Source organism: Papio anubis, chromosome 14, assembly GCF_008728515.1.
Source record: "Papio anubis isolate 15944 chromosome 14, Panubis1.0, whole genome shotgun sequence".
NCBI lineage: Eukaryota > Metazoa > Chordata > Mammalia > Primates > Cercopithecidae > Papio > Papio anubis.
This window is the reverse complement of record NC_044989.1, coordinates 105,784,135-105,807,991: the sequence shown is the minus strand read 5'-3', so window position 1 is coordinate 105,807,991 and position 23,857 is coordinate 105,784,135. Positions and strand designations below refer to the sequence as shown.

At 55.9% G+C, this 23,857-nt stretch overlaps 2 protein-coding genes across 7 annotated transcripts in view; one reads left to right on the top strand and one right to left on the bottom strand.

Moving 5' to 3' along the window:
* Window positions 1–7,437: 7,437 nt before the first annotated feature.
* ARID5A (AT-rich interaction domain 5A) lies at window positions 7,438–23,375 on the top strand. 4 transcript variants are annotated; one of them, XM_003908983.5, is made up of 7 exons: window positions 7,438–7,568; window positions 18,125–18,240; window positions 20,059–20,197; window positions 20,484–20,536; window positions 20,905–21,002; window positions 21,288–21,447; window positions 21,838–23,375. In XM_003908983.5, the coding sequence occupies exons 1-7, from the start codon at window positions 7,565–7,567 to the stop codon at window positions 23,050–23,052; spliced, it is 1,785 nt and encodes a 594-aa protein (XP_003909032.1). In that variant the 5' UTR covers window positions 7,438–7,564; the 3' UTR covers window positions 23,053–23,375. The 4 variants fall into 4 exon arrangements, with proteins under 4 accessions (XP_003909032.1, XP_017803229.1, XP_031511343.1 ...); XM_017947740.3 differs by lacking the exon at window positions 20,059–20,197 and having other exon boundaries at window positions 7,467–7,568; XM_031655482.1 differs by lacking the exon at window positions 7,438–7,568 and having other exon boundaries at window positions 17,894–18,240.
* KANSL3 (KAT8 regulatory NSL complex subunit 3) overlaps window positions 12,666–23,857 on the bottom strand; it is a 90,529-nt gene continuing 79,337 nt past the window's right edge. The window contains exons 22-24 of one of the 3 annotated variants that reach the window (XM_031655474.1): window positions 18,294–18,922; window positions 16,663–18,130; window positions 12,666–15,557 (exon numbers count right to left, since the gene is read on the bottom strand). The gene's annotated coding sequence lies outside the window, so the exon portion shown is untranslated. The remainder of the gene's footprint in view (window positions 15,558–16,662; window positions 18,131–18,293; window positions 18,923–23,857) is intronic. The other 2 variants (XM_031655475.1, XM_031655476.1) reach the window with 2 other exon arrangements.

Genomic DNA, 23,857 nt, shown 5'->3' with positions numbered 1-23,857 from the left:
CCAACTCTGAGATCTTCTGAAGCGACTGTGAGACCTTGGCTAAGTCCCTTCCCACTTAGACCCTCAGTTTCCTCTTCTGGAGGAGCAGCGGCTGGGGCTCTGCGGCCCTGTCAGCAGCGTGGTGTGGGCAGATAGTAAAGAGCACTTCTAGCTGGAGACGAGAGGCTTGGGGGCTGCTGGCCAGTCACACAGTGGCATGAGGCTGACCACAGGAGCACGACGTGGCACATGCCACGGCAGAGGTGTGTGCTGAGACCCCTGGGTATCTGCCTCAGGTGGGCCCTTGAAGGATGAGCAGAAGCTCACTGGGTAGATATGGTGGGAACTGGCAAGCTGGGGAAGGCTCCTCCAGGCCCAGAGGGTACAGCTCATGCACACACGCAGCCCCAGGAACAGCACGGGGCACTGGGGCAAAGCCCTCCCAGTGTGGCTAGATTGCCATATTTGCCAGAGAGGGGGGATGCCAAACTAGCTACTTCCATGTCCAGAGCTGTCTTTACCCAGGCCCAAGGCCCAGGGAAGCCCCCTTCACGCAGCCCTCTGCCTTCAGCCATGGCCACTACCCCTCAGGCAGGTCTGGAAGAGTCTGCTGAGGCCAAGACAGAGAGAGAGAAGGCAGTTTTAACAGAGCAAAGTCTGTCAGGCTGGCCCCATGACTGAAGACACCATTGCACAGGTGGGCAGCTGGGGTGAGGGAGGGGGGCTGAACAACCCTTCTGGGAGTCCAAGGCAGGCCAGGGTACCCCAGATGTGGGGAAGAACGCCTCAGGGGCTTCTGGGCTGGCTCTCTGGTGAGTTAGTGTATAGATATGTTTGTGTGATCCTATGTGTGAGCTGTGGGCTCCTGGCATGCCAGACCCATGCATAGATGCATAGGCATGCGTGCACAGGTTTGCACACTCGCACCTGGGCCGGCAGCAGCAGAAAGGATGCACAGCAGATGCGGGGAGAATGAGAGCTCTTGGGGTGTAGACAGGACCATTTAGACCTGGGTTCACCTTGGATTCTCCCTGCCAAGTACTGTTTCTAACAAAGGTAGTTGGGATGTCAGGCAGGGAGGGCAGTCCTGCCTGTGGCAGGTGCCGGGTGGATGACACCATGATGATGAAAGCAGGGGCCTGGGCTTCAGGTCGGGGCTGCAGTGTGGGGGAGCCGCAGCGAGAGTATGAAACCTCAGAGAGATCTGAGTTCTTGGAGCCAGTGGACCCCCGACCATTGCAAGGCTGAAAGTTTTAGTTTTCATATTCGCAAAGTCCCATGAGTTCATCTGGGGAGGAGGAATTAGAGCAGTATCTCCCCGAAAAGCCTGGGCTTCCAGTATCGAAGGGGTTAATGGGGCCCACTCAGATTGGAGATGAGTCACTGACTTCCCCCACAATTCCTCCCTTCATGCCCGCATCCTGGCCAGAGCCTAGGACCCCACCAGGAACCCGGGGCGCGGGGCCGGGGGGTGCTTCGCAGCTCCTACCCAAAGACCTCGAAAACCTGATCGGGAGTGGGGTCTCAGGGCCCAGCCCCAGGTCATCAGGGCAGGGCCTGAGGAGCACAGAATCCACCCTGCAGAAGTGCTGATGCCGCTGGTGAAGGAGGCTGTTCTCGCAGCCGCCACAACAGAATGACCAGTTGTTGAAGGCTTATGTTATTTCTCACCCTCACAGTAATCTTGCAAGCTAGGTATTGCTAACGCCATTTCACACGGGAAAACTGAGGGTTGGAGACAGTGAATAACCCATCCCAGGTCATACCACCTGCAAGGGAGGGTACCCGGATTGCACACCAGTCCGCCTGGCTCCAGAGCCCGGGGAGGCTTCTGTCTCCAGACTGGTTGAGAAGCTCCCAGGGAGGCATGGACCTCTCCTAGCCTGTTGCTGCAGGAGTCAGCGTGTCGGGGGAGCCTGCCTCAAGTGTTTAGCGTCTGCCACCATAAACCTGAGTGATTCCACACTGCCTGGGCATGGCTGGGAGGCCGTTAGGAAGTCTCCGGGCCTCTTTAGGGCTACTGAGGGTGAGATGACGTCTGTGTCCTGCTCACAGCTGAGACCCAATTCACATTGTGGGTCCTGGCTCAGAGGGCAGGTGTTATAACGAGACTGAGGGCAGCTTTTTTTTTTTTTTTTAAGCTGGGGTCTGGCTCTGTCGCCCAGGCTAGGGTGCCCTGGTGCAATCAAAGCTCACTGCAGCCTTGAAGTCCTGGCTCAAGAGATCCCCTCCCACCTCAGCTCCTGAGTCACTGGGACCACAGGCCCACGCCGCTGCCCCCCACAAGGGTCAGCTTCGTGATCAGCAGCTCTCCCCAGGTCATCACAATCCTGCCCCCAGGATGCGGAAAGTGTCGCTGGCAGTTACCACTGTCCCGTAAGTCTGGCGGATTCCCAGCCCCGCGTTCTCCAAATACAGGGCAACTAAAGGGAAAAGGGGGAAATAGAAATTAAGGCATCACCCCTCACGACTTGGCAGTTAGTCTAGCGGAAAATCGGCACCTCTCCAGAGGTTTGGGGACCCCTCTTCCCCTCCCTATGTCCCCAGGCCGATCCCCAGCCCTTTACTCCAACGGTAGACCTGAAGTTGTCGAGATATCAACTCGACATCTTAGGAGGGAGGGGAGAAACACTGAAAGAAAAAACAAAACAAAACCAGCTGCCCCCAGGAGGGACAATGATTCTCTGAAGATCAGGCGGTCCCGAACTTCCCCCAGCACCCTGAACAACGAGGTAAACTGCGGTGTGGCGGGCCGCTCCCTCTACTCCCGCTAGCTGGATGTCAGCGCCCACCGCAAGCCCAGGGCTCAGCTGGCAGGGCCCCGCATGCAGCCCCCACCCGGGGCAGGGCTGAGTGGCAGAGCGTACCAGCCGCGCCCCCTTCCTGGCCGCGCTCCTGCCCGGGCCCCTGGAGCCTGCCTCTCCCCCTCTGATGTAAGCTGATATTTTAATTCTCTTACAAGGAATGGTGTTTAGAGAAATGACTTAACCGGATTACTCATCGTCTCTAATGACTTGGCCGGACTCCGGCGCTATTCCTAGACGTGACGCTTGAGGCTTTGATTCTTTCTCTCTTTTCTTTTGCTCCTTTTTTTTTTTTTTTTTTTTTTTTTTAAATACCAAGAAATTACAGCCCTGCCTACACAGAGGCCCAGCCCCTACACGCCCCCCTTGCACGGCATCCTGGGAGATGGAGTTCTTTCCTGGCCCCAGTCACGCCCCCATCGCCTAGGGACCCCCATCCCCAGCCCAACTCCTTGCCCCTCTCCTGCCTCATCTTGGTGGGAGATGGGCAGGGTCCGGCTGGGCAGAGGTCATTTAACCTCTACATGCCTTGCTTTACTCTTCTATCACATGGAAGGGTCACCTGACATACAACAGAGAGTGGAAGGGTCAGTTGAGACCTTATTTTAAGTAAAAGTGTCACACAGACCCAATGGTTTTAAGAGATTCCTTGTCCAGTGCATTTTGTGCTGAGCTCCAGTCAAGACTCCCACAGAGCTTTAGTTACCCTGACCCTGGGACTTACCAGTGCCTGGCCCTCACCCAGCCCACACTTACTCCTTCCTATCTGTGGAGGAGTCTGCGGGCTTGTCCAGCACTTACTTTCTGGTTCTCTGTTGTAATAAAGGGATAGATACAGATAGAGTGCCCACTTCAGAGGGCTAGAGCGACATTGAATGAAATACTCCATGCAAGATGGTGCAGTGTGTGTTAGGGTCAGCCCTGGTCCAAGGCTTTTTCACCCCTTTCAGCACAAGACCTTGGCTGAGTAGCTGGAGCAGGGACTGATTCTTAGCAGCCTGTGAAGTTGGCAAGGGCCACATCTTCTGCTCCACAAGGATATCGACTTCGTTCTGGCCGTGGCTACATCCCATGTCTAGCTCAGTGCTGGCACGTAGTAGGACCACACAACACATATTGGATGAGTGGATGACTGAAAAAGTGGAGAGTTATCCTGCTTTCCAGAGGAGGAGGCTGAGGCCCTGAGAGGTTCAGTGACTTGTCCAAGGCCACACAGCTGGGCTGTGTCTTGAGTGGGGATGAAAACCCCAGTTTTCTCTCCCTGCCCTCCGTTCCCCTCCCCCAGGGGAATTCAGCTTCCACCATTCAGGCTCAGGAAGTTCAGAACCATGGGTTTCTACCCTGCTGGGACACAGTGGGCAGATGTGGGGTGGAGAGGTGAACCCAGCCCAGCCCTGGCCCAACACAGGAAGTCCTTCCAGATTGGCCAGAGGTTGGAGGGAACCTAGAGCCAGGTGCAGATGCAGTTTCCAGCGTGGACAAAGCTCGGGAAGCTGGTTTACACGCGCCCTGGGGTACAGTGGCCAAAGCTCTTTCAGGCAGGAAGTTGGCCCTTGGTGATCTGGGACTCACAACCACCTCCCCACTGCCTCACCCCCAGCAGTTCCCCAAAGGCCAAAAGCTATTCTTGTCTTTTTCTAAAAGAGGCATTTGAAACCATGAGCCAATTTTTTCCATTCCTGAGCTTGGGTATCGTCTATTTCGGGCATTTGTTGTTTTCCATGAGTTGCAAACGCTGCTGTGAAGCTGGCCTTTCCTGGACAGCTAGCACGGGGAACGGGGAACGAGGAGTTAGGCAAGCAGGGTGGGGCTGCGTTAAAAATACTTCCCTGCTTCGTTTCTCCTTTGAAAACAAAGCCCTAGGGGCCTTTGGCAACTGCTGAGCCTGGGAACTGAGCTTCCCAGGATAGAAGACTGGCTATGCATTCTGTTTCCTGAGGGCACTGGAGGGGTTTGTGGGTCCCAGACGACACAAAAGCACTGATTTTACTGTGTGACTTTGGGCAGTTCGCTTAACCTCTCTGGGCCTGGTGGCCTCCTTTCTAAAATGAGACCAGGTGGACAGATGATCTTGAATGGTCCCTACGGCTCTGAGAGCTCCAGGATGAGAACCACCCCCGGGGCCAGATTTTCTTCCTAGAAATGGGCTAACAAGAGGTGCTAGGACATGGAAGTGGGAGTTAGAAAGCAGCTTTTAGCTCAGTCTGGGAACACTTTGTGAGCTCTTTAGCCCTGAAACTGTTCTAAGGGGGTCTATAATGTTCTCAGCAGGATTCATGTAATTCCAAAAAGATTAAATGCTATCAAGAGGAGATTAAATACACTGTGCTGGGCACACAGCCCAGCAGTTCCCAAAGAAGCAGATCTGTGTTCTAACAAGGAAAGTCTGTAAGATCTAGCGGTAATCGAAAAAGCAAGTTTCAGAATGCAGCAATGAGAATTGTATTGTTTCCTTAAACATACACATAAAACAAAGCGATATATTTTTCTATACCTGGATACACACATATTTTTGAAAATACATAGGGAAAGTTCTGGAAGACTTCACCCAATTTGACGGGTCCTTAACTCTGGGGCAGGGAGGGAACTGGATTTGGGGTGGCATCAGAGAGGGCCGATCTACTTGCATGTTTTTACAGGAAGAATGTGTTTATTTATTAAGTGATGGTTTGTTTTTCTTATTCTTGAGACACACAAAGAGACATCAGGACACTGAGGGGCTAGGTGACCCCTCTGTAGGCACAGACGCGTCCTGGCCTGGGACCCTGTGGTTGAAGAGTGCAGGAGGAGGGCGGCTTTGGGCCGGAGTGGAGGTGTGTGAGATGGAGGCTTGAGCAATGGAAGTGTTTACGCTTTTAGCCAGACGAATGAAGATGTCTGTTTTCCGCAGGATTTACGGGCCATTGTAAATTACTTTCTATTGCAAACAGTTGCCTCAGGAAGCAATTAAATTTAGATCCTATCGTTCCCAGGCTGGCACAGGCAGGTGTTGACTTGCTGAGGCTTTGCACAACAGCCCTTGTCTGTCAGAATGTGCCCAGCTGCCCGGATGGCAGAATAACCCTAACGCTTGGTGGGATGAGCTGCTGTCTTATAAGATAGTGAGTTCCTTGTCAGTAGGGGTATCCAACCCACAAGTGAGGGGTTGGCCTAGATTGTGACCCCGGAGGCTGCATCCAGAGCTCCATTCCCAACTTTGGGCCTAGTGCCTGCCAGTGAATGCTTCCAGAATGGACAAAGGTGCTTCCTGATGGCATCCCATCATAGTGTCTTCCACCACAGCCTTAGCTCTTCTGGAGGGGAAAGTGGCTTGTGAACTTGGAAGTGGGATGCATTGTTATAATGACCGTTACGATTGTTCTGGGTGTCTATTACCAACTCTACAGGTGCTGGCTCTTACAAGCCAACCCATTACGAGGTAGACAGGGGATTTATCCTGCAGAGCCCACAGTGTCATCTGCTCTAGACTGAGCCTGCAGACATCTTCCATCCCAGGGCCAAAGAGTAAGGGCCAGGGTTTCAGGTTCACCAAACTGCAGCCCTGGTCCATTCTTTTAGTGTGAGGAGGGGCACCAGTATGACAAGTGGTCAGTAATGGGTGCAAAGTGGGTGGGGGGGATGCCTGGGTATGAGGGCTCCTCTTCCTGGGTCTAGCTCTGGCTCCAACACCTACCAGCTGTGTTACTTGAGCTGATCTCTCAGACCTCAGTTTTACCCTACAAAATGAAGACAATGATGGTGTGAAGTGCATACAGCTATTATGAGTATTAAAATTCATCAACGAAGATTTCTGTGTAGCTTCTATGTGCTAGGAACAGTGTTCCTGTCCTAGGTAACCACCTGCTGAGACGGAAACCCTGAGCCTCTGTTTCTTCCTCTTTGGCCTGCACAGGTCCAAGTTGCTGCTATGGCTGGCTGGGCACCTCCTCCTGCCTCCATTCACCCTAGGCCTCATTCCCACCTCCCACAGCCTGAACTCATGCCCCCTCTTAGGACTACTCAGCTTGTAGCTGCCACACTCTGTCTGCATTATGTATGTGGGCATTGACTATTACTGGCAGGCCTGGCCACAGAACCTAGGCCAAGGATTTCCTAGTTCGGTCCTTGTCTAGCTCACACTAACCACCTCTCCTTTTTTTTTTTTCTTTTTTTTTTGAGGCAGGGTCTCCGTCTGTTGCCCAGGATAGAGTGCAGTGGTGTGATTGCAACACACTACAGCTTCGACCTTCTGGGCTCAAGTGATCCTCCCGCCTCCTCCTCCCAAAGCACAGGGATTCCTCACCTGGCCTTCTTTGTTGGACTGGGTGGGGAATGGGAAATGCACAGGGCCACTTTCAAATCAAAGTCAGAAGCACTTTGCTCGCTCCACAGAGCCCTCAGTGCTCTGCTGAAAGCAAGGAGGATTTTTCTAAGGCTCTAGTTTTGCCTCCAGGGAAACTGAGGCACAAGGCATCAATGATTCCTGGGGGTCCTGCCTCCGCTCCTCTAGGTGAGTAGCCTTTTCCATGGGCCCCACTTTGAAAGCCGAGAGGCGAGGGGCACGCACTACAATTCCCAGAGGTCCCCGGGCGCGGGAACGTCCCCCACCCCCCGCCTCCCCCGCACGACGGAGCCGGGCCCACCAATGGGAGCCCAGAGTGGGGCGAGCAGGGGCGGGACGGGGCGGGGCTGCGGGGAGGCGGGCGGCGGGCGGCGCCGCGAGCCAGTAGCTCAGAGAGCGCGGGATCCGGACAGCCGCGCGCTGAGGGTCTCGGGGCGAGCGCCGCGGACGTCGCCGGGCCATGGGTAAGCGGCTCCACGGCGCGGCCCGGGCCGGGGCTCGGCGGCCCTGCAGGGAGGGCCCAGGTGCCGGCGCCGGGTCCCCTCCAGCCCTCGTGGCGGTCGGGGCGCTGTGCGGGGCGGAGAGGGGTCCGCGGTGGGCTGCGGGGCGCGGGCCGAAGGGAGCGAGCCCGGCCCGCGGCTTCAGCGCTCCCGGCCGGCGCGGAAGGGGTGAGGCCGGGCGTCCGCGCGCGTTTCGAGAAAAGGAAAGACAAAAAGTTTTGGCGGCCAGGGGCTTCCCGGGCGTTTATCTCGAAACTCTCTTCGCCGTCTCTTGCCTGAAATGTGCCGAGCCCGGCACGGCGCTGTCGTCCCACTTCCTGCTGCGGTTTCCCCCGCGAGCCGGGCTCAGCTCCTGTGTTGTGACAGCTGCCGGCGGCCGCCCTCCGCCCCTGACACCCCGCGGGTTTCCGAACCGCGGCGCCGCCGGGCGGGCGCAGACTCCGGGTCCGGGGCGCGCGGCCCTTCCCTCTGCGGCGCCGTTTCCTGCAGGGGCTGCGCGGGTGCGAAGAACTTGCTCAATGCGCTGTGAAGACTCCACGGTTCCTCTTTCGGCCGCGGGCTGCGCCGATGGTCCGGGGCGCCCGGCTTCGCGCCCCTGCCCCTTCCTTCTCTTCCGTTCTCTCTTTCCCTCTCCCGTCTCCCCGCCCACCCGCCGCAGCCCCGCAGGAGAGGGGTCGCTTCCCTGGTTCCTCTCCTGTCCCTTGTGTGTCCCCTTCTTTTCCCTGGGTCTGCAGAAGGGACGGGGCGGCGGGTGGGGAGCGCCGGGGGAAGAGGGCAAGGGCGCGGGCAGCGATGCCCGGCTTCGCGCTCGGCAGGAGCTGCGGGGCAACCCGGGCCCGCGCTCAGTCCCTCCGCGGTGTCTAGGGGTCGCCCGGACTGGGGTCGCGTCTTTCTCCGCCCAGCGCCGGCGTGGTGGGGTTTGCGCGATGCAGGACCGCCGAGGGCACGGGGGGGTCCCGAGGCGCTGCGGGTCCAGTGTCCCTTTGTTTGCGGAGTCTTGGGTCAGTAAAGAGGGCTCCGCGGGCCCCAGGGGAGGACAACAGGTGCCTCTTGCGTCACCCGGGCCCCACTGGTGGGAGCCCACACGCACGGTGGCGTTTCTGCCTACAGGCAACGCTAGAGCACAGGAGGGGTGGGAGATGGGGCTCGAGGACTTCACCCCACGGCAGAGCTCAGAGCCCAATCCAGGCCGTAGGGACCCGCCTGGGGCCTAGAACTTGGTGTGGCATTGGTAGAAAGGGCCTCCGACAATCTGCCTCTACATTTGGGAGACGTCACCTGGCACCTCTGAGCCTCTGTCCCGTGGGTGGAATGGGGACACACGAAGCCATCTGAGGAGCTCTCACTGTCACCACCAAATGTGGTCCAGACTCAGTGGGGAGGGACAGCCCCATCCTGGAATTGGGGCTTTTAGGACATCCCAGAGCCTGGTAAGAGGGACAGGGAGAGTGGGGCTTGGAAGTTGATAGCCTCACATTCAGTGTCCCCCGCTCCTCCTTCCCCTTCTGTACCCTCTGGTGGCTCTTGTGGCCTCAGCTGCGCCCAGACCCTGTCTCTCTCGCCCTCCCCCAAGCTGAGGTACTGAGGCCGGGTTGTGGCTTGAGCTGCACCTGTGCCCCGGTAGGGAGTGGGGGTCCCAGGCCCATGGCGTTTCTCCTCATTGCTGGCTCCAGCTCAGCTCCTGGCAGGCGCCCCGTCCGTCCCCAGACTCCTGGACCAAGCTCCGCGGAGACTCGGCCTGGCTGCCGCTCCCGGGCTGCCAAGTGGACCGGCCGTTTCGCCGCTTCAAAGGCTGTCTTTGTTTCGCTCCAGCTCAAGCTCAGAGAAACTTAAGCCAACAACCTCAGCCGAGGGGGCGGGGCGGCGTCTGCTGGTTGTTATTGAGGCTGCTGTTACCATTATTGTGGTAATTGACGCACTGTTCCCAGTCGGTGACTTTTCATGAAAGGAAGTGTCACTTCCTTCCCATCACACCCAGGGTGAATGGGGCGGGCAGCAGAAAGATGGGGAGGGAGGGAGAGAAGGAAAGGGGTGTGCGCCTCCAGCAGACCCTTAGGCTTGAGAGCTGTGTGGCCGCGTACTAGTCACTGCCCCTCTCTGGGCAACCGGGGTCTGTAAGTCCTGCACCCAGGAGGCTGATGTTTCCGGAGCAGCTGCTGGGCAGCGAGGTGCCTTGGGGAGGGAGCAGGACAAGCAGGCCTCCGGTCTTCTCACTGCGCCTGGCTGTGGTTTGTGGGGGAAGCCTCCTTTCTCTTCTCGCTTTCTTCCGCTGAGAACACTGGGCACATGGAGTCTAGCACGCCCGTCTTGTGGATGGGAAAGGGAGATACAGAAGCAGTGACCAACTTGGTAAGAGGTGCAGCCATGCGGTGCTAGAGCCCCTTGCTCCGTCTGTCCTCTTGGCCCACTCTCATGTCCTTACAGCTTGATGTCTGCCAGGGCAGGGGGCCCGCTGACTTCCCCACATCCACCCACTGCCCCGCCCCATAGCTACCTTCTGGTCCTAGCTAAGTCCCATGAGACATCTTAAGTTTGTCCTCAGTGACTCTCGACCACCGCCCCACTGCCTTCACCTTCCTGCCTTTGCGTACCCCAACTTCACCAGGTTGGCTGGGCCCTGGCCAGAGCTGGCCCCCTACTCCCACAGGTAACAGGGAGCAGTTTTTTAAAAGGAATCTCAGTAGGTATCAACAGGTCTTTCCTCTTTCCTCAAAATTATGGAGATAACACCCCTTATTCAAAGATGGTGGGTTCTATGGGCCCTCCCCCACCCCGGCCAGAGAAGTTGATTCACAGGGTGTGGGGGCCGTGCCCCCCCACGCCCCCACTGCCCAGCACTCTGACCAGCCCCCTCCCATCCCTGAGCCTGGATGCCTTAGCAGGCAACACAGACCTGCTCTTGCTAGCAGAGTGACTGCAGCGATATGCTGGGAAACTGCGCATCTCCTTGGGGAAAGGGGATGAGTTTGCACCCTCTGAGCACAGATAAGGAACCTGAGGTCTCCCTGCTCCCATTACAAAGAAAAAAGACTTTAGCTGTCAGGAATCAGCATCTCTCAGGAGTCAGACTACCCTGGTTCTGAATCCCAGCTCTGCCATGGATAAGCTGCGTGGCCCCAGGCAAGTCACTGAACCTCTCTGAGCCTCAGGCATTCTCTGTTATATCTGGATGGCTGGGAAGATTCAACAAAGCAGTGTTGTATGAGATGCCCAGCCCACGCCAGCCAGGGCACTGATTTGAGTCGGTGGAGCATATAACTTGAGAACAAGTAGACCTGCTGGAGGGAGCGACAGATTAACCTCTTCAGTGCTGGAGTGGTAGGATCTGGGAGTTGAGCTTGACTCAGACAGGCGCCATGGAGTTAGAAAGAAATGAGACTCATAGCACAGGAAGAGCCTCAGGCAATCCTCCCGCCCAGCACCCTGCTGCACCCTCTGTCTGCCTAGTGAGGGACGGGGTCACTAGGAGCCCAGGCTGGTCTTCTGGTGCAGCCACCTAGCCTGCCCTGGCCCTCTTCCCAGCAGTGAAATGAGGAAATTGCAGGGGGCTTGTGGAGTGAACTACCGTTGTCAGGGTTTTTCTAACACCATTTTCTAGCTGCACAAAACCCAAGGAACAAACTAGGAATAAACCTCCCCAAGAAAGCACAGGGGCTTTTTAAGAAGGAACTTCTGAGGACTGCAGAGGGAAACCTGAATTATGGAGACACATGATCCTGAAAAGAAAGATGCAGTACTGTAAAGGTATTATTTTTCCTCAAAGTAGTTTCTAAACTTAAATGCAATCAAAGCCCTAGCAGTGGGAGTTGTTTGTTTGTTTGTTTGTTTGTTTGTTTTGGAGACAGAGTCTCTGTCGCCCAGGCTGGAGTGTAGTGGCCTGATCTCAGCTCACTGCAACTTCCACCTCCTGGGTTCAAGTGATTCTCCTGCCTCAGCCTCCCGAGTAGCTGGGATTATTGGTGTGTGCCATCATGCCCAGCTAATTTTTGTATTTTTTTTTTTTTCCTGAGACGGAGTCTCGCTCTGTCGCCCAGGCTGGAGTGCAGTGGCCGGATCTCAGCTCACTGCAAGCTCCGCCTCCCGGGTTCCCGCCATTCTCCTGCCTCAGCCTCCCAAGTAGCTGGGACTACAGGCGCCCACAACCGCGCCCGGCTAATTTTTTGTATTTTTAGTAGAGACGAGGTTTCACCATGTTGGCCAGGATGGTCTCAATTTCTTAACCTCGTGATCTGCCCGCCTCAGCCTCCCAAATGTGTTTTTTTTTTTTTTTTAATTTTTTTGTTTTGTTTTGTTTTAAGAGAATGTAACAGAATTATCCCAAAGTTCAGATGGAATATTTTAAAAAGACAAGTAATATTGGGCAACTTGCCCTCTGGATAGTAAGTTGTTTTTATAAAGCTACAAAAAATTAAAACAGTGTCCACAGGTCCTAGCATTCCACCGTGGATGAAACAGAATAGAAAGTCCAGAAATAGTCCCACATGTGTTCCTTATAAGCATTGACATTGTGGGGAAAGTAGCTTTTTACACCACTGGGGGAGGAGGCCACTCACTGGGACCCCCTAACCAATGGGGAGAAAATATGGCTAGGATCCCTATTTCATCCTGTATACAGGAATAGATTCCAGATGTGTTACGAGTGAGTAATGAGACAGTAATCACCATCATCATCATTATTGCTTGCTGGATGGAGAAAGGTGAAGTCTGGATGACATTCTTATGGAGAGCACTTTTCTTTTTTGCATTTGATCCCCCACTTCTGCCACAAATGAAACATGCAAGGCATGGTGCCAGGAAGGCGCCTGCACACAAGGCTGGGAACAGGGCAGCAGTGCGGTGGCTCGCAGCAGCAGCAGCTCTTGGGCAAGTGGGTTTCTCCTGCCTCTGTGGGCTGAGTGGGGCCGGGAGACGGGGCCTCCAGCTCCATAAGCCTTTTCCCTCCTCCGCGGAGCCAGGAGAGGGCCCACCCCACCGCGCAGGTCCTGCCTGCCTGGCTGCCAGCTCTCTACCTCCCAACGCAGGACCTGTGTGGCCCAACATCTATGGCGGTGGGTTTCAAGCTTATTTTTTTATAGCATTTATTACATTTTTTACAAATGTAACCCTGATCTGTGAATGATCAGGGAAAGGGAGAGATTAGGGCAGCGAGGGACAAGATGGAGGGCACCCTGAAGACCAAGGGGGAGAGGACTGTCCCTTCTCGTTCATCTAATGCTGCGGAAATGGGGGTCCAAAGGCCTGCAACCCAGAGGGCCCTGGCAGGACAGAGCACCCACGCTGAGAAGGGAGACCGAGTTCATTTGGGGACTCGGCTGGACACAGAGATAGAATGTTTCCCTTTGTGGCTTAAGGCGACAGCTCCAATCCCTTTCCCATCTGGGGTTAAACAGCTCAAACTGGTGACCTCCTTTCCAGGTAACACCAGTGCCTGACTCCGGGAGATCTTCCCCCACTGTGGTCCAGGCAGAGCTCACAAACTCTGAACCACGCAGAAGGGACTAGGGCCCCTCTCGCCCTGTGGCTCGCAGCCTGGCTGCCCACTGGGATGCCCTGGGGAGCTTTGACCCTGCTGCCCCACCTTGGACCTTACATCAGACTCTGAGGGTGGGGCGGGAGCATCAGCGTCTTTCCAAATGCTCCTCCAGGTGATTCTGATGGGCCCTGTCTAACCGCCGTATTTTCCTGAAGCCCAAGGGGCAGCGACTTGCCAGGGTCACATAGCAAGTCAGTGACTGAGAAGCCCCAGTCATACCAAGGAAGATGTGGAGAGGGTCCCTGGATGCCGAGGCTCTGGGGCTGCAGGAATGAGGGGAGGGGATGTGTGAGCCGAGGGCAGCAGGCAGCGGGAGAAGAGCTGGTGGAGGAAGTGCTCCCGGACCTGGAAGGTTTTGGGAATTCACAGATAGCTAGGAGAGAACTCAAGGATCTTCCTCTCCCATTTCACAGCAGGAAAGACTGAGGCACAGAGTCACAGAGGACTTGGCTGGAAAGGCATCAGTCTGGTGGGTCACTTGTTAGTACCCAGGATTTCTGGAGACGGGTGTGTCAGAAGCTAGCCCAAGAGGGTGGCCCCGGTCTCTTTCTCTTTGACAAGCCTTAGGATTGGTTTCTCTCCAGGCTTACTTGGACTCTTCATGAAGGCTTTGCAAATGTTGGTAACCACAGCAGCCACTGGACCAGAATCAGACCTTGATTTGAATCCTGGTCCGCCAGGGAGTCAAGCGACTTACCCATAACCATTCTGGCTTCAGATTCCCTCTCTTTCAAATGGAATTCCTCCAGGACTGAGGGAGCGAATGTGCAGGCACACCTTGCTCTATCATGCTTTGCTTTATTGTACTTCACAGATACTGCATCTTTTACTCATTGAAGGTTTGTGGCAACCTGGCATCGGGCAAGTCTATCGATGCCATTTTTAACAGCATGCGCTCACTTTTTGTCTCGGTGTCACCGTTTCGTGATTCTTACAACACTTCAAACTTTTTCATTATTGTATCTGTTATGGTGATCTGTGATCAGTGATCTTTGATGTTACTATTGTCATTGTTTTGGGGTACCATGAACCCCACCCACAAAGACAGTGAACTAAATCGATAAATGTTGTGTGTGCTCGTCCTCCACCTGCTCCATCAACCAGCATTCCCCATTTCTCTTCCTCTCTTTCTCTTCTGTGGCCTCCCTGTTGCCTGAGGCACAACAATATTGAAAGTGGGCCAATTAATCCTACAGTGGTCTGTAAGTGTTCAAGTGAAAGGAAGAGTTACAGGTCTTTATCTTTAAATGAAAAACTAGAAATAATTAAGCTTAGTGAGGAAGGCAGGTCGAAAGCCCAGACAGGCCGAAAGCTAGGCCTCTTGCACTGGTTTGCCAAGTTGTGAATGCCAAGGAAAAGCTATTGAAGGAAATCAGAAGTGCTGTTCCAGTGGAACACATATGGTAAGAAAGCGAAAAAGCCTTATTGCTGATAATGGAGAAGGTTTGAGGGGTCGGGATAGAAGATCCGACAAGCCATAACTTAAGCCAAAGCCTCATCCAGACCAAGGCTCTGAATCTCCAATTCTCTGAAGGCTGAGAGAGGTGAGGAAGCTGTGGAAGAAAAGTTGGACGCTAGCAGAGGTTGCTTCATGAGGTTTAAGGAAAGATGCCATCTCCATCACATAAAAATGCAAGGCGAATCAACCAGGGCTGGTGTAGAAGCTGCCGCAATTTATCCAGAAGATCCAGCTGAGATCATTGATGAAGGTGGCCACACTACCACAGATTTTCCATGTAGATGAAACAGTTTTGTATCAGAAAAAGATGTCATCTAGGACTTTCATAGCTAAGACGTCAATGCATGGCTTCAAAAGACAGGCTGACATGTTAGGGCTAATGCAGCTGGTGGCTTTAAGTTGAAGCCAATCCTCATTTATCATTCCAAAAAAACCTAGAACCTTGAACAATTATGCTAAATCTACTCACTCTGTTCTACAAATGAAATAACAAAGCCTGGATGACAGCACATCTGTTTATAACGTGGTTTACTGAGTATTTTAAGCCAACTGTTGAGACCTACTGCTCAGAAAAAAGATTCCTTTCAAAATATTACTGCTCATTGACAAGAAAACGGGTCACCCAAGAGGGCTGATGACAGTGTACCAGGAGCTGCATGTTTTCATGCCTGCTAGCACAACATTTATTCTAGAGCCAAGGATCAAGGAGTGCTTTCAAGTTTCAAGTCTTATTATTGAAGAAATCCATTTTGTAAGGCTATAGCTGCCATAGACAGTGATTCCTCTGATGGATCCGGGCAAAATACATTGAAAACCTCCAGAGAGCATTTAAGGAACATTTGTGATTCGTGGGAGGAGGTCAGAATATCCAAGCATTTGGAAGAAGTCGATTCCAACCTTCACCGATGACTCTGAGGGCTTCAAGACTTCAGTGGAGAAGTCACTGCAGATGCGGTGGAACCTGCAAGAGAACTAGAGTTAGAAGCAGAGCTTGAGAATGAGACTGAATTGCGGCAATCTCATGATCAAACTTGAGTGGATGAGGAGTTGTTTTGTATGGGTGGGCAAAGAAAGTGACTTTTTTTGGTTTCTGGTTTTTTCTTTCTTTCTTTCTTTCTTTTTTTTTTTTTTTTTTTGAGGCAGTCCTGTTCCATCGCCCAGACTGGAGTACAGTGGAGCGATCTCGGCTCACTGCAGCCTCCGCCTCCTAGGTTCAAAGGATTCTCCTGCCTCAGCCTCCCAAGTCGCTGGGACTACTGGGACCTGCCCCACACCCAGCTAACTTTTGTGTTTTTAGTAGAGACAGGGTTTCGCCATGTTGGCCAGGCTGGTCTCGAACTCCTGACCTCAGGTGATCCGCCCACCTCGGCCTCCCAAAGTGCTGGGATGACAGGCATGAGCCACTGTGCCCATCCTAAAGTGGCTTCTTGAGGTGGAATCTACTCCTGGTGGAGATGCTGTGAACATTGTCAAAATGACAACAAGGGATTTAGAATGTTACAGAAACTTAGCTGATAAAGCAGCAGCAGGGTTTGAGAGGATGCACATCAGGTTTGAAAGAAGTTTTGCTGTGGATAAAATGCTGTCAGAAACAGCATCACGTGCATGTCATGGAAAAATCTGTCACGAAAGGAAGAGTTGCCAGGCACAGCGGCTCACGCCTGTAATCCCAGCACTTCGGGAGGCCGAGGCGGACGGATCATGAGGTCAGGAGTTCGAGACCAGCCTGGCCAATATGGTGAAACCCCGTCTCTACTAAAAATACAAAAATTAGCCGGGCGTGGAGGTGGGTGCCTGTAGTTCCAGCTACTCAGGAGGCTGAGGCAGAAGAATCACTTGAACCCGGGAGGCAGAGATTGCAGTGAACCAAGATCATACCACTGTACTCCAGCCTGGGTGACAGAGCGAGATTCTGTCTCAAAAAAAAAAGGAAGAGTTAATGGATGTGGCAAACTTCATTGTTGTCTTCTTTTAAGAAATTGCCACAGTCACCCCAGCCCGAGAAACCACCACCCTGAGATCCCTCAGCAACCATCGGCATGGAGGCAAGACATAAAAACACCTACCAAAGCAGGACCACTTTGGGCCACCCTCTTGGGCTAGCTTCTGACACACCCGTCTCCAGAAATCCTGGGTACTAACAAGTGACCCACCAGCCTGATGCCTTTCCAGCCAAGTCCGCTGTGACTTTGTGCCTCAGTCTTCCCTGCTGTGAAATGGGAGAGGAAGATCCTAGCGTTCTTTGCTAGCCAAGGATTCTACCCCATGCCTCTGAGTACCACTGGCCCCTGGCTTATGCTGCTTTGGGTTTCTTGTTCCCGAGGAGATTCTTTTTCTGTCTGGGATGGAAGGGAAATCTCATAGGTTCCTAACAAAAAGGATGTCCTGGGAGGGAGTGAACCAATTCATACTTGATTAACAAAAGGACAAAGGACAGAAAGAAAAGGTTGTCAGAAGCCGTGGGTTCCTGGTCTGGTGTCTGCTGCCAGCCTGTGGTGTGGCCCGAGGCAGTTTCCAGTGGTTGTGGTTTTTGCAGTGGCAGAGGTGTTGCGTTTTTGCAGCCATCGGCACATGGTGGTTCTTAGTAAAATACAGCCCACGGCTTCTCCGGCCCACGACGCAGGGTTGTCGTGAGCCTTGCTCATTCCAGCTTGGCACCTGCTGTGTGGGGTCCGGGCAGCCTCACCGAGCTACCAGGGAGTCCCAGGAGCCAACGGCAGTTCAGCCAGGTTGGCTGTGAGTAGCCAAGGGCGATGGAGGAGCTGCCCATGGCCAGGGGCCGGAGGAGGCCACCCAGAGGAAGGCACTTGTCACAGAGACCTGAGGGGTCACCAGGACCCTTGCAGGTGAGGGGAGCATGTGGCCTAATTAGGGCAGTTAGAACTCTGCAGATGCTCGGGAAGGTCAGATGTTCCCGAATATTCTCAGGGGAACTACTACCCAGGGACCCCATGTGTTGCTTTGGGACCACAGCCATGGGATCCTTTAGCTCTCCAGTGAGACTGAGCTGCTTCTCAATTCTGTGTCTCAGCATGGGGCAGATTTTGGAGACAGGATTTCCCCAAGCGCCATAGCCCAACCCCGGCCTCCTGTGACTTGACCTCAAGGTGGTTTTGCGTTTCCTTCAAAGATGTGGGGAGATAGCTGGAGCAGAGGAAAGAAAAGGGGCAGGTGTGGAACAGATGCAGTGGGTTGTGGGGGAGTGGGGAGGAGGGTGTGTGTGTGTGTGTGTGTGTGTGTAGCCTGTGTGCAGCCAGGGACACACCCCTTCCCCCTGGCCAATTCTTTTTTTTTTTTTTTAATGATAGAGACGGGATCTCACTATGTTGGCCAGACAGGTCTCGAACTCCTGATATCAGGTGATCGCCTGCCTGGGCCTCCCAAAGTGCTGGGATCACAGGAGTGAGATCACAGTCACCGGCGCCCTCTGACGACTCTGATTGGGGATGGGGAGACTGCTCCTGTTCCTCCTGCTTGCATCTGAGGTGTTCTCTCCCCACCCCTTCCTCCTTCCCTCTCTCCTTGCAGCAGCTCCTGTCAAAGGGAACAGGAAGCAGTCTGCAGAGGGTGACACCCTAGATCCACCTGCATCCCCCAAACCTGTTGGCGAGCAGAACGGGAGCCAGAACCCCATCCCACTGGAGGTGAGTTGAGTCCCTCTGCTGACTCCCTGGGCGCTCTTCCCTGCCACCCTCACCTGTGTTCAGCCTCCAGGTGAACCTGGACACTCCCCAAGCTCTCAGGAGGCAGATATGTTCCTACCCTGGCCCTGTCCAGCAGCCAGGGGACTGACTTGTCTTCTGTGCCAGAGAGTTATTGAAACCAAGATTGACTTGGTTTTTGTAGCAGACCCCTTTTTTCAAGTGAAGATGGCCCACCACCCTGATCCATAAAACAGACAAAAGCTCCAGCCCGTGATGCAGAACCACATTCACATCCATTCATCCAGATGCATAACATGGGCATATAAAGTCACTCGGTGAGACCAACAGGGCTGTTGTGATGAGCAGAGTCTGAAGGGGGCGCTGCAGGCAGCTTTTTCGGAGCACAGTTGGCCCCGGCTTTCATTCATTTTGGCCGTTTGCTTTGGTGGCACAGTCTGGAAAAGTATCCAGATTCATGCAGAAGTGTTTGCAAATGGTAGTCGTCTTTAGCAGCTTGCTGGAAATTCAGAGTAGAGGCCTGGAGGAGCAGATTGACTTGAGCAGCCAGGAGAGAGCCTTCCTTCTGAGGTCTGCACAGACCAGCCCCAGGGCCCCGGCATGTTACGATTTCATGGGTGATATATGAGTTCGTATGTTGTTTCTTCTCAGAGGTCTTTAATACCTTAAAAACACTGAACTATTACAGAAGCTATTTACAACAAACAAAAAAAGTAACACTGAAATAAACTTGAATCAATTTTTTTTTTTTTAGGCAGAGTCTCACTGTTACCCAGGCTGGAGGGCAGTAGCACAATCTTGGCTCACTGCAACCTCCACCTCCTGGGTTCAAACGATTCTTCTGCCTCAGCCTCCCGAGTAGCTGGGATTACAGGCATGCACTACCAGGCGTGGCTAATTTTTGTATTTTTAGTAGAGATGGGATTTCCCCATGTTGGCCAGGCTGGTCTTGAACTCCTGACCTCGGGTGATCTGCCCACCTCGGCTTGCCAAAGTGCTAGGATTACAGGCGTGAGCCACCATGCCCAGCTGGATCAAATATTTTGGGAACACATGGCTGGCTGTGCTATCCTAGTCTAGATGGTTTATGTCCTGGAAGCTGTCTGTTCTCTGACAGGGTGTAGGCCCTGGGCTGTCTGCCCTGAGCCACTTGCTGGATGAAGGCATCAGCGGAGATTGCCCCTCTGGGACCCGCAACCAAAAGTCCTGTGCCCCTGGCAGCAGTGTGCAGTTGAAGCCCAGAGCTTCACCTCCCTGTGCTCAGCATGGCAGGCTGGGGCCACACAGAGGCTCGGGGAACGTGGGCCTGACAGAGCAACCCCACGGCACCGGAAAGCACCAGGCACCTTTGTTCCTTCAGCTTTTCCCTCGGCATTGGGGGTGGGGGGGAGGGCGGCGGGGAGTCCCAGGGACACTGAGCCTGCTCTCCAGGAGCTCCTAGTCTGGCAGAGGAGCTGACACAAATATGACAAATCATGAACAAGACAGAGAAGTGACCCTGGCCTGGAGAAGGCCGGGGACTGCTCTTGTGGCCATCTCTGGAGCCAGCTGCTCTGGGGTGCCCAGCCTCTGGGGCGGGGGTCCTGAGCTCTAGCCCCTGCCCTGGGGCACTGAGGGCTGACACCTGTGCCAGCCGAACCCAGGAACAGTCACTCCCTCCCAGAACAGTGGCCAGGTGCTCTCTGGGAAACTGGGGTTGGGGCAGGTACCTTATTCCTCCTGCAGCCAGTGGTTTCTGCACGTCCCCAGCAGCCAGCCACCAACTGGGGCCCATCCCAATGCCTCCTGTTCTCTCCCCAGGACTCCCCCGAGGCAGGCGGGGAGCGGGAGGAGGAGCAGGAGCGGGAGGAGGAGCAGGCCTTCCTGGTCAGCCTCTACAAGTTCATGAAGGAGCGACACACGCCCATCGAGAGGGTGCCCCATCTCGGCTTCAAGCAGAGTGCGTCCCTGGGGTGCAGGCAGGGAGGGGGGCCCAGCAGGGAACCCCGCCCAGGCAGGGCATCGGGCAGGCACTCCCACTCTGGGTGATCCAGGTTGCAGATAGAAAGGAGGCCTCCCTCCAGGCTGCCATCGGGCCAGCGGTGCACAGGCCACAGCCTGCCCATCTACTGCAGTGGCCCTGCCTGGGTGTGTGCTGCTCTGTGCCCGCGTGTCAGGGCACTAGGAAGGGGTGGCTGCCCCACCTCCCACAGAGGCTGACGGCCAGCTTGCCCCTCTCTCCCCAGTTAACCTGTGGAAGATCTACAAGGCAGTGGAGAAGCTGGGGGCCTATGAGCTGGTAAGGAAGGCACCCCCCAGTCCTTGCCAGACTGCATCTCCCTGGGGTGAGCCTGCAGCGCTGTCCTTGCCTCTGGACAGGAGAAGAGCCAGGATCCCCAGTCCTGCCCCTTCCTCCCCACCTCCCCTGCTGGTTCTCTGCTGCTCAAAGCAGCTTTTCAGCCTTCCCCATCTGTTCTGCCCGCCCCGTGTTGGAAAAACTGCTTGGGCCAGCAGTCCGTGGCCCTGGGAGGGAGAATCAGCCGCTGTCGGAGCCGCAGAGCAGGTGCCAAAGCGCAGTGCTTCGGTCCCTGCGAGGGCGGCCAGAGCCGCAAGGACCCCGCCGCCAGGGGGCGCTCGCGGCCGCGCCCTCACCAGGTGCCCTTGCAGGTGACCGGGCGCCGCCTCTGGAAGAACGTGTACGACGAGCTGGGGGGCAGCCCGGGCAGCACCAGCGCGGCCACGTGCACGCGCCGCCACTACGAGAGGTAGGGGGGCGGGCCCGGGTGCTGGACGCCGCCTGCCCTGCGGGGCTCGGCCGACCTTGCCGGGAGGGCTGGGTGGACTCTGTCCGGAGCGGGCGGGGTGGGCGCCGTCCTCAGCGCTGCGGGGGCCCAGGCTGGCTGGGCGCAGCCACCGAGGGAGCTGAGCTTTGGGGCGAGGAGGAGAGGGTCTTCTTCGGCGCCGGCGGGAAAGAGGGGCTCAGAGGCCACAGAGGCCCGTGGAGGGGATGGCCGCCGGCCTCCTGGGGGACATGCCCGGTTCCTCCCCAGGCTGGTCCTGCCATATGTGCGGCACCTGAAGGGGGAGGATGACAAGCCGCTGCCCACCTCCAAGCCCAGGAAACAGTACAAGATGGCCAAGGAGAACAGGGGGGATGATGGGGCCACCGAGCGGCCGAAGAAGGCCAAGGAGGAGCGGCGCATGGACCAGGTAGGCCTGTGGCTGGCTGGGGCCACCCTGTCCCCTGCCTCTTGTAGCCCCCCCCACCCCACAACTCCCTGTGGCCACAGAGCTGTCTGCTCAGAACACACAGAACATGCACCCAGGGCGGGACTTGCAAGGTTCCAGGTTCTCCACAGTGCGCAAGTTCTCTACTTGTGCAAGTAGACTGAACTCCAGCCTGCACCCCCCCCCACCAGGCCCTGTGTCCCGACCTGAGGCTGTGTCCGCTCAGAGGACAGGGCTCCTTTGGAAAATTCTGCACAAAGGACTGCAAGGGCTAGCGGGGGACCTGGGCAGGCCTGAAAGTGCTGCCTCTTGCTCCTGAGGTCAGGATGCATGGCTCGGGCAGCCCTGAGGCATGGCTTTCTCTCATTCCAGATGATGCCAGGAAAGACCAAAGTAGATGTTGCTGACCAAGCACCGCTTCTTAGCCAGGAGCCCCCCAGGAACAGTACAGAACAGCAGGGCCCGGCCTCTGGGTCTTCTGTGTCCTTTGTGGGTGCCAGTGGCTGCCCTGAGGCCTACAAGCGGCTCCTATCCAGCTTCTACTGCAAGGGGACACACGGCATCATGTCACCACTGGCCAAAAAGAAGCTCCTGGCCCAGGTGAGCAAGGTGGAGGCCTTGCAGTGCCAGGAGGAGGGCTGTCGCCATGGGGCAGAGCCCCAGGCGTCCCCAGCTGTTCACCTCCCAGGGAGTCCCCAGAGCCCCAAAGGGCTGATTGAGAATTCCAGGCACCGGCTGACCTCTCAGGAGGGATTGCAGTCCCCGGGTGGCAGCCTCAGGGAGGAGGTGCAGGCGGGCCCCTGCCCGGCAGCCCCCATCTTCACGGGCTGCTTCCACACCCACCCCACTGAGGTGCTGAAGCCTGTCAGCCAGCACCCCAGGGACTTCTTCTCCAGACTTAAAGATGGGGTGCTATTGGGGCCTCCTGGCAAAGAGGGGCTGTCAGTGAAAGAGCCCCAGCTGGTGTGGGGCGGGGACGCCAACCGCCCTTCTGCATTCCACAAAGGCGGCTCCAGAAAGGGCGTTCTCTACCCCAAGCCCAAAGCCTGCTGGGTGTCCCCCATGGCCAAGGTCCCACCCGAGAGCCCCACGCTCCCGCCCACCTTTCCTGGTAGCACAGGCCTGGGCAGCAAGCGCAGCCTGGAGGAAGAGGGTGCTGCCCACAGTGGGAAGAGACTGCGGGCCGTGTCTCCCTTTCTTAAGGAGGCAGATGCCAAGAAATGTGGGGCCAAACCTGCGGGGTCCGGCCTGGTCTCCTGCCTTCTGAGCCCAGCCCTGGGGCATGTGCCCCCAGAGGCCTACAGGGGCACCATGCTGCACTGCCCGCTGAACTTCACTGGCACCCCAGGCCCTTTGAAGGGCCAGGCTGCACTCCCCTTCAGCCCCCTGGTCATCCCAGCCTTCCCGGCCCACTTCCTGGCCACTGCGGGCCCCTCACCCATGGCCGCTGGCCTGATGCACTTCCCGCCCACGTCCTTCGACAGTGCTCTCCGCCACAGACTTTGCCCAGCCTCATCTGCCTGGCACGCACCACCAGTCACAACCTATGCAGCGCCCCACTTCTTCCACCTCAACACGAAGCTGTAGGCCAGCCCATGGTGTTGCGTACACTGTGGAGTCGACCAGGGCCGACAGCGGGCAGGTGCTGCTGCTAGGGGGCTCTGGACTAGTGCCTGTTAACCAGGACACCCAGGCCATGCCCCTGGCTGGGCAGCCTGGCACAAGTGAAGGAGGAGGTGGTGGGAAAACTGGGTGTATCTCTCAAGGCAGCAGGCTGAGCCCAGAGCAGAGGACCCAGTTGTTACAAGGCCCTGGGAGAGGGTGGGCAGCTCCTACTGCCCCAGAGCAGCGCTCAGAGCACCCAGGTTGCCCACGGAAAATCCAATAAAAAGAAATGAATGGGAATCCACATAGCCCTGAGGTGTGCATGGTATGGGCCTTTGTAACGGCAGGCAAGGCAGGGGTGAACTCGTGGGTGGGGCTGCCATTAGGGGGCCAAGGAGGTGGACCTGAATGCCACCACCCCTTGAGAGCAGGCCTAAAGCAAACCCCAGCCTCTGCCCATGTGTAGACAGCCTCTGACATCCATCCTTGCCTTCGGTCTGGCTTCCTAGTTGAGCCTCGGGAACACGTCGCCTTTCTCACTGTGGAGATGGGGATTGGAGACCCTGGGAGGGTTGGTGACTTGCCCAGGTTCCCCTGGCAGGAGGGGCAGAGGAGGGCTGCGCAGGCCGTGTGACTCCTGTGGTCTGAGGAGGACCTCAGGCTGTTACCAGTGCCCCCCGGGGTTTGGGGGTGTGACCAGGACGCCTGAGTTGGTCTGCCTTGGTGGTGGATGTAGATTATCTGGGGCCTGTAGCCGAGCCCTCTCTGCAGCACCATCCCACTTGCC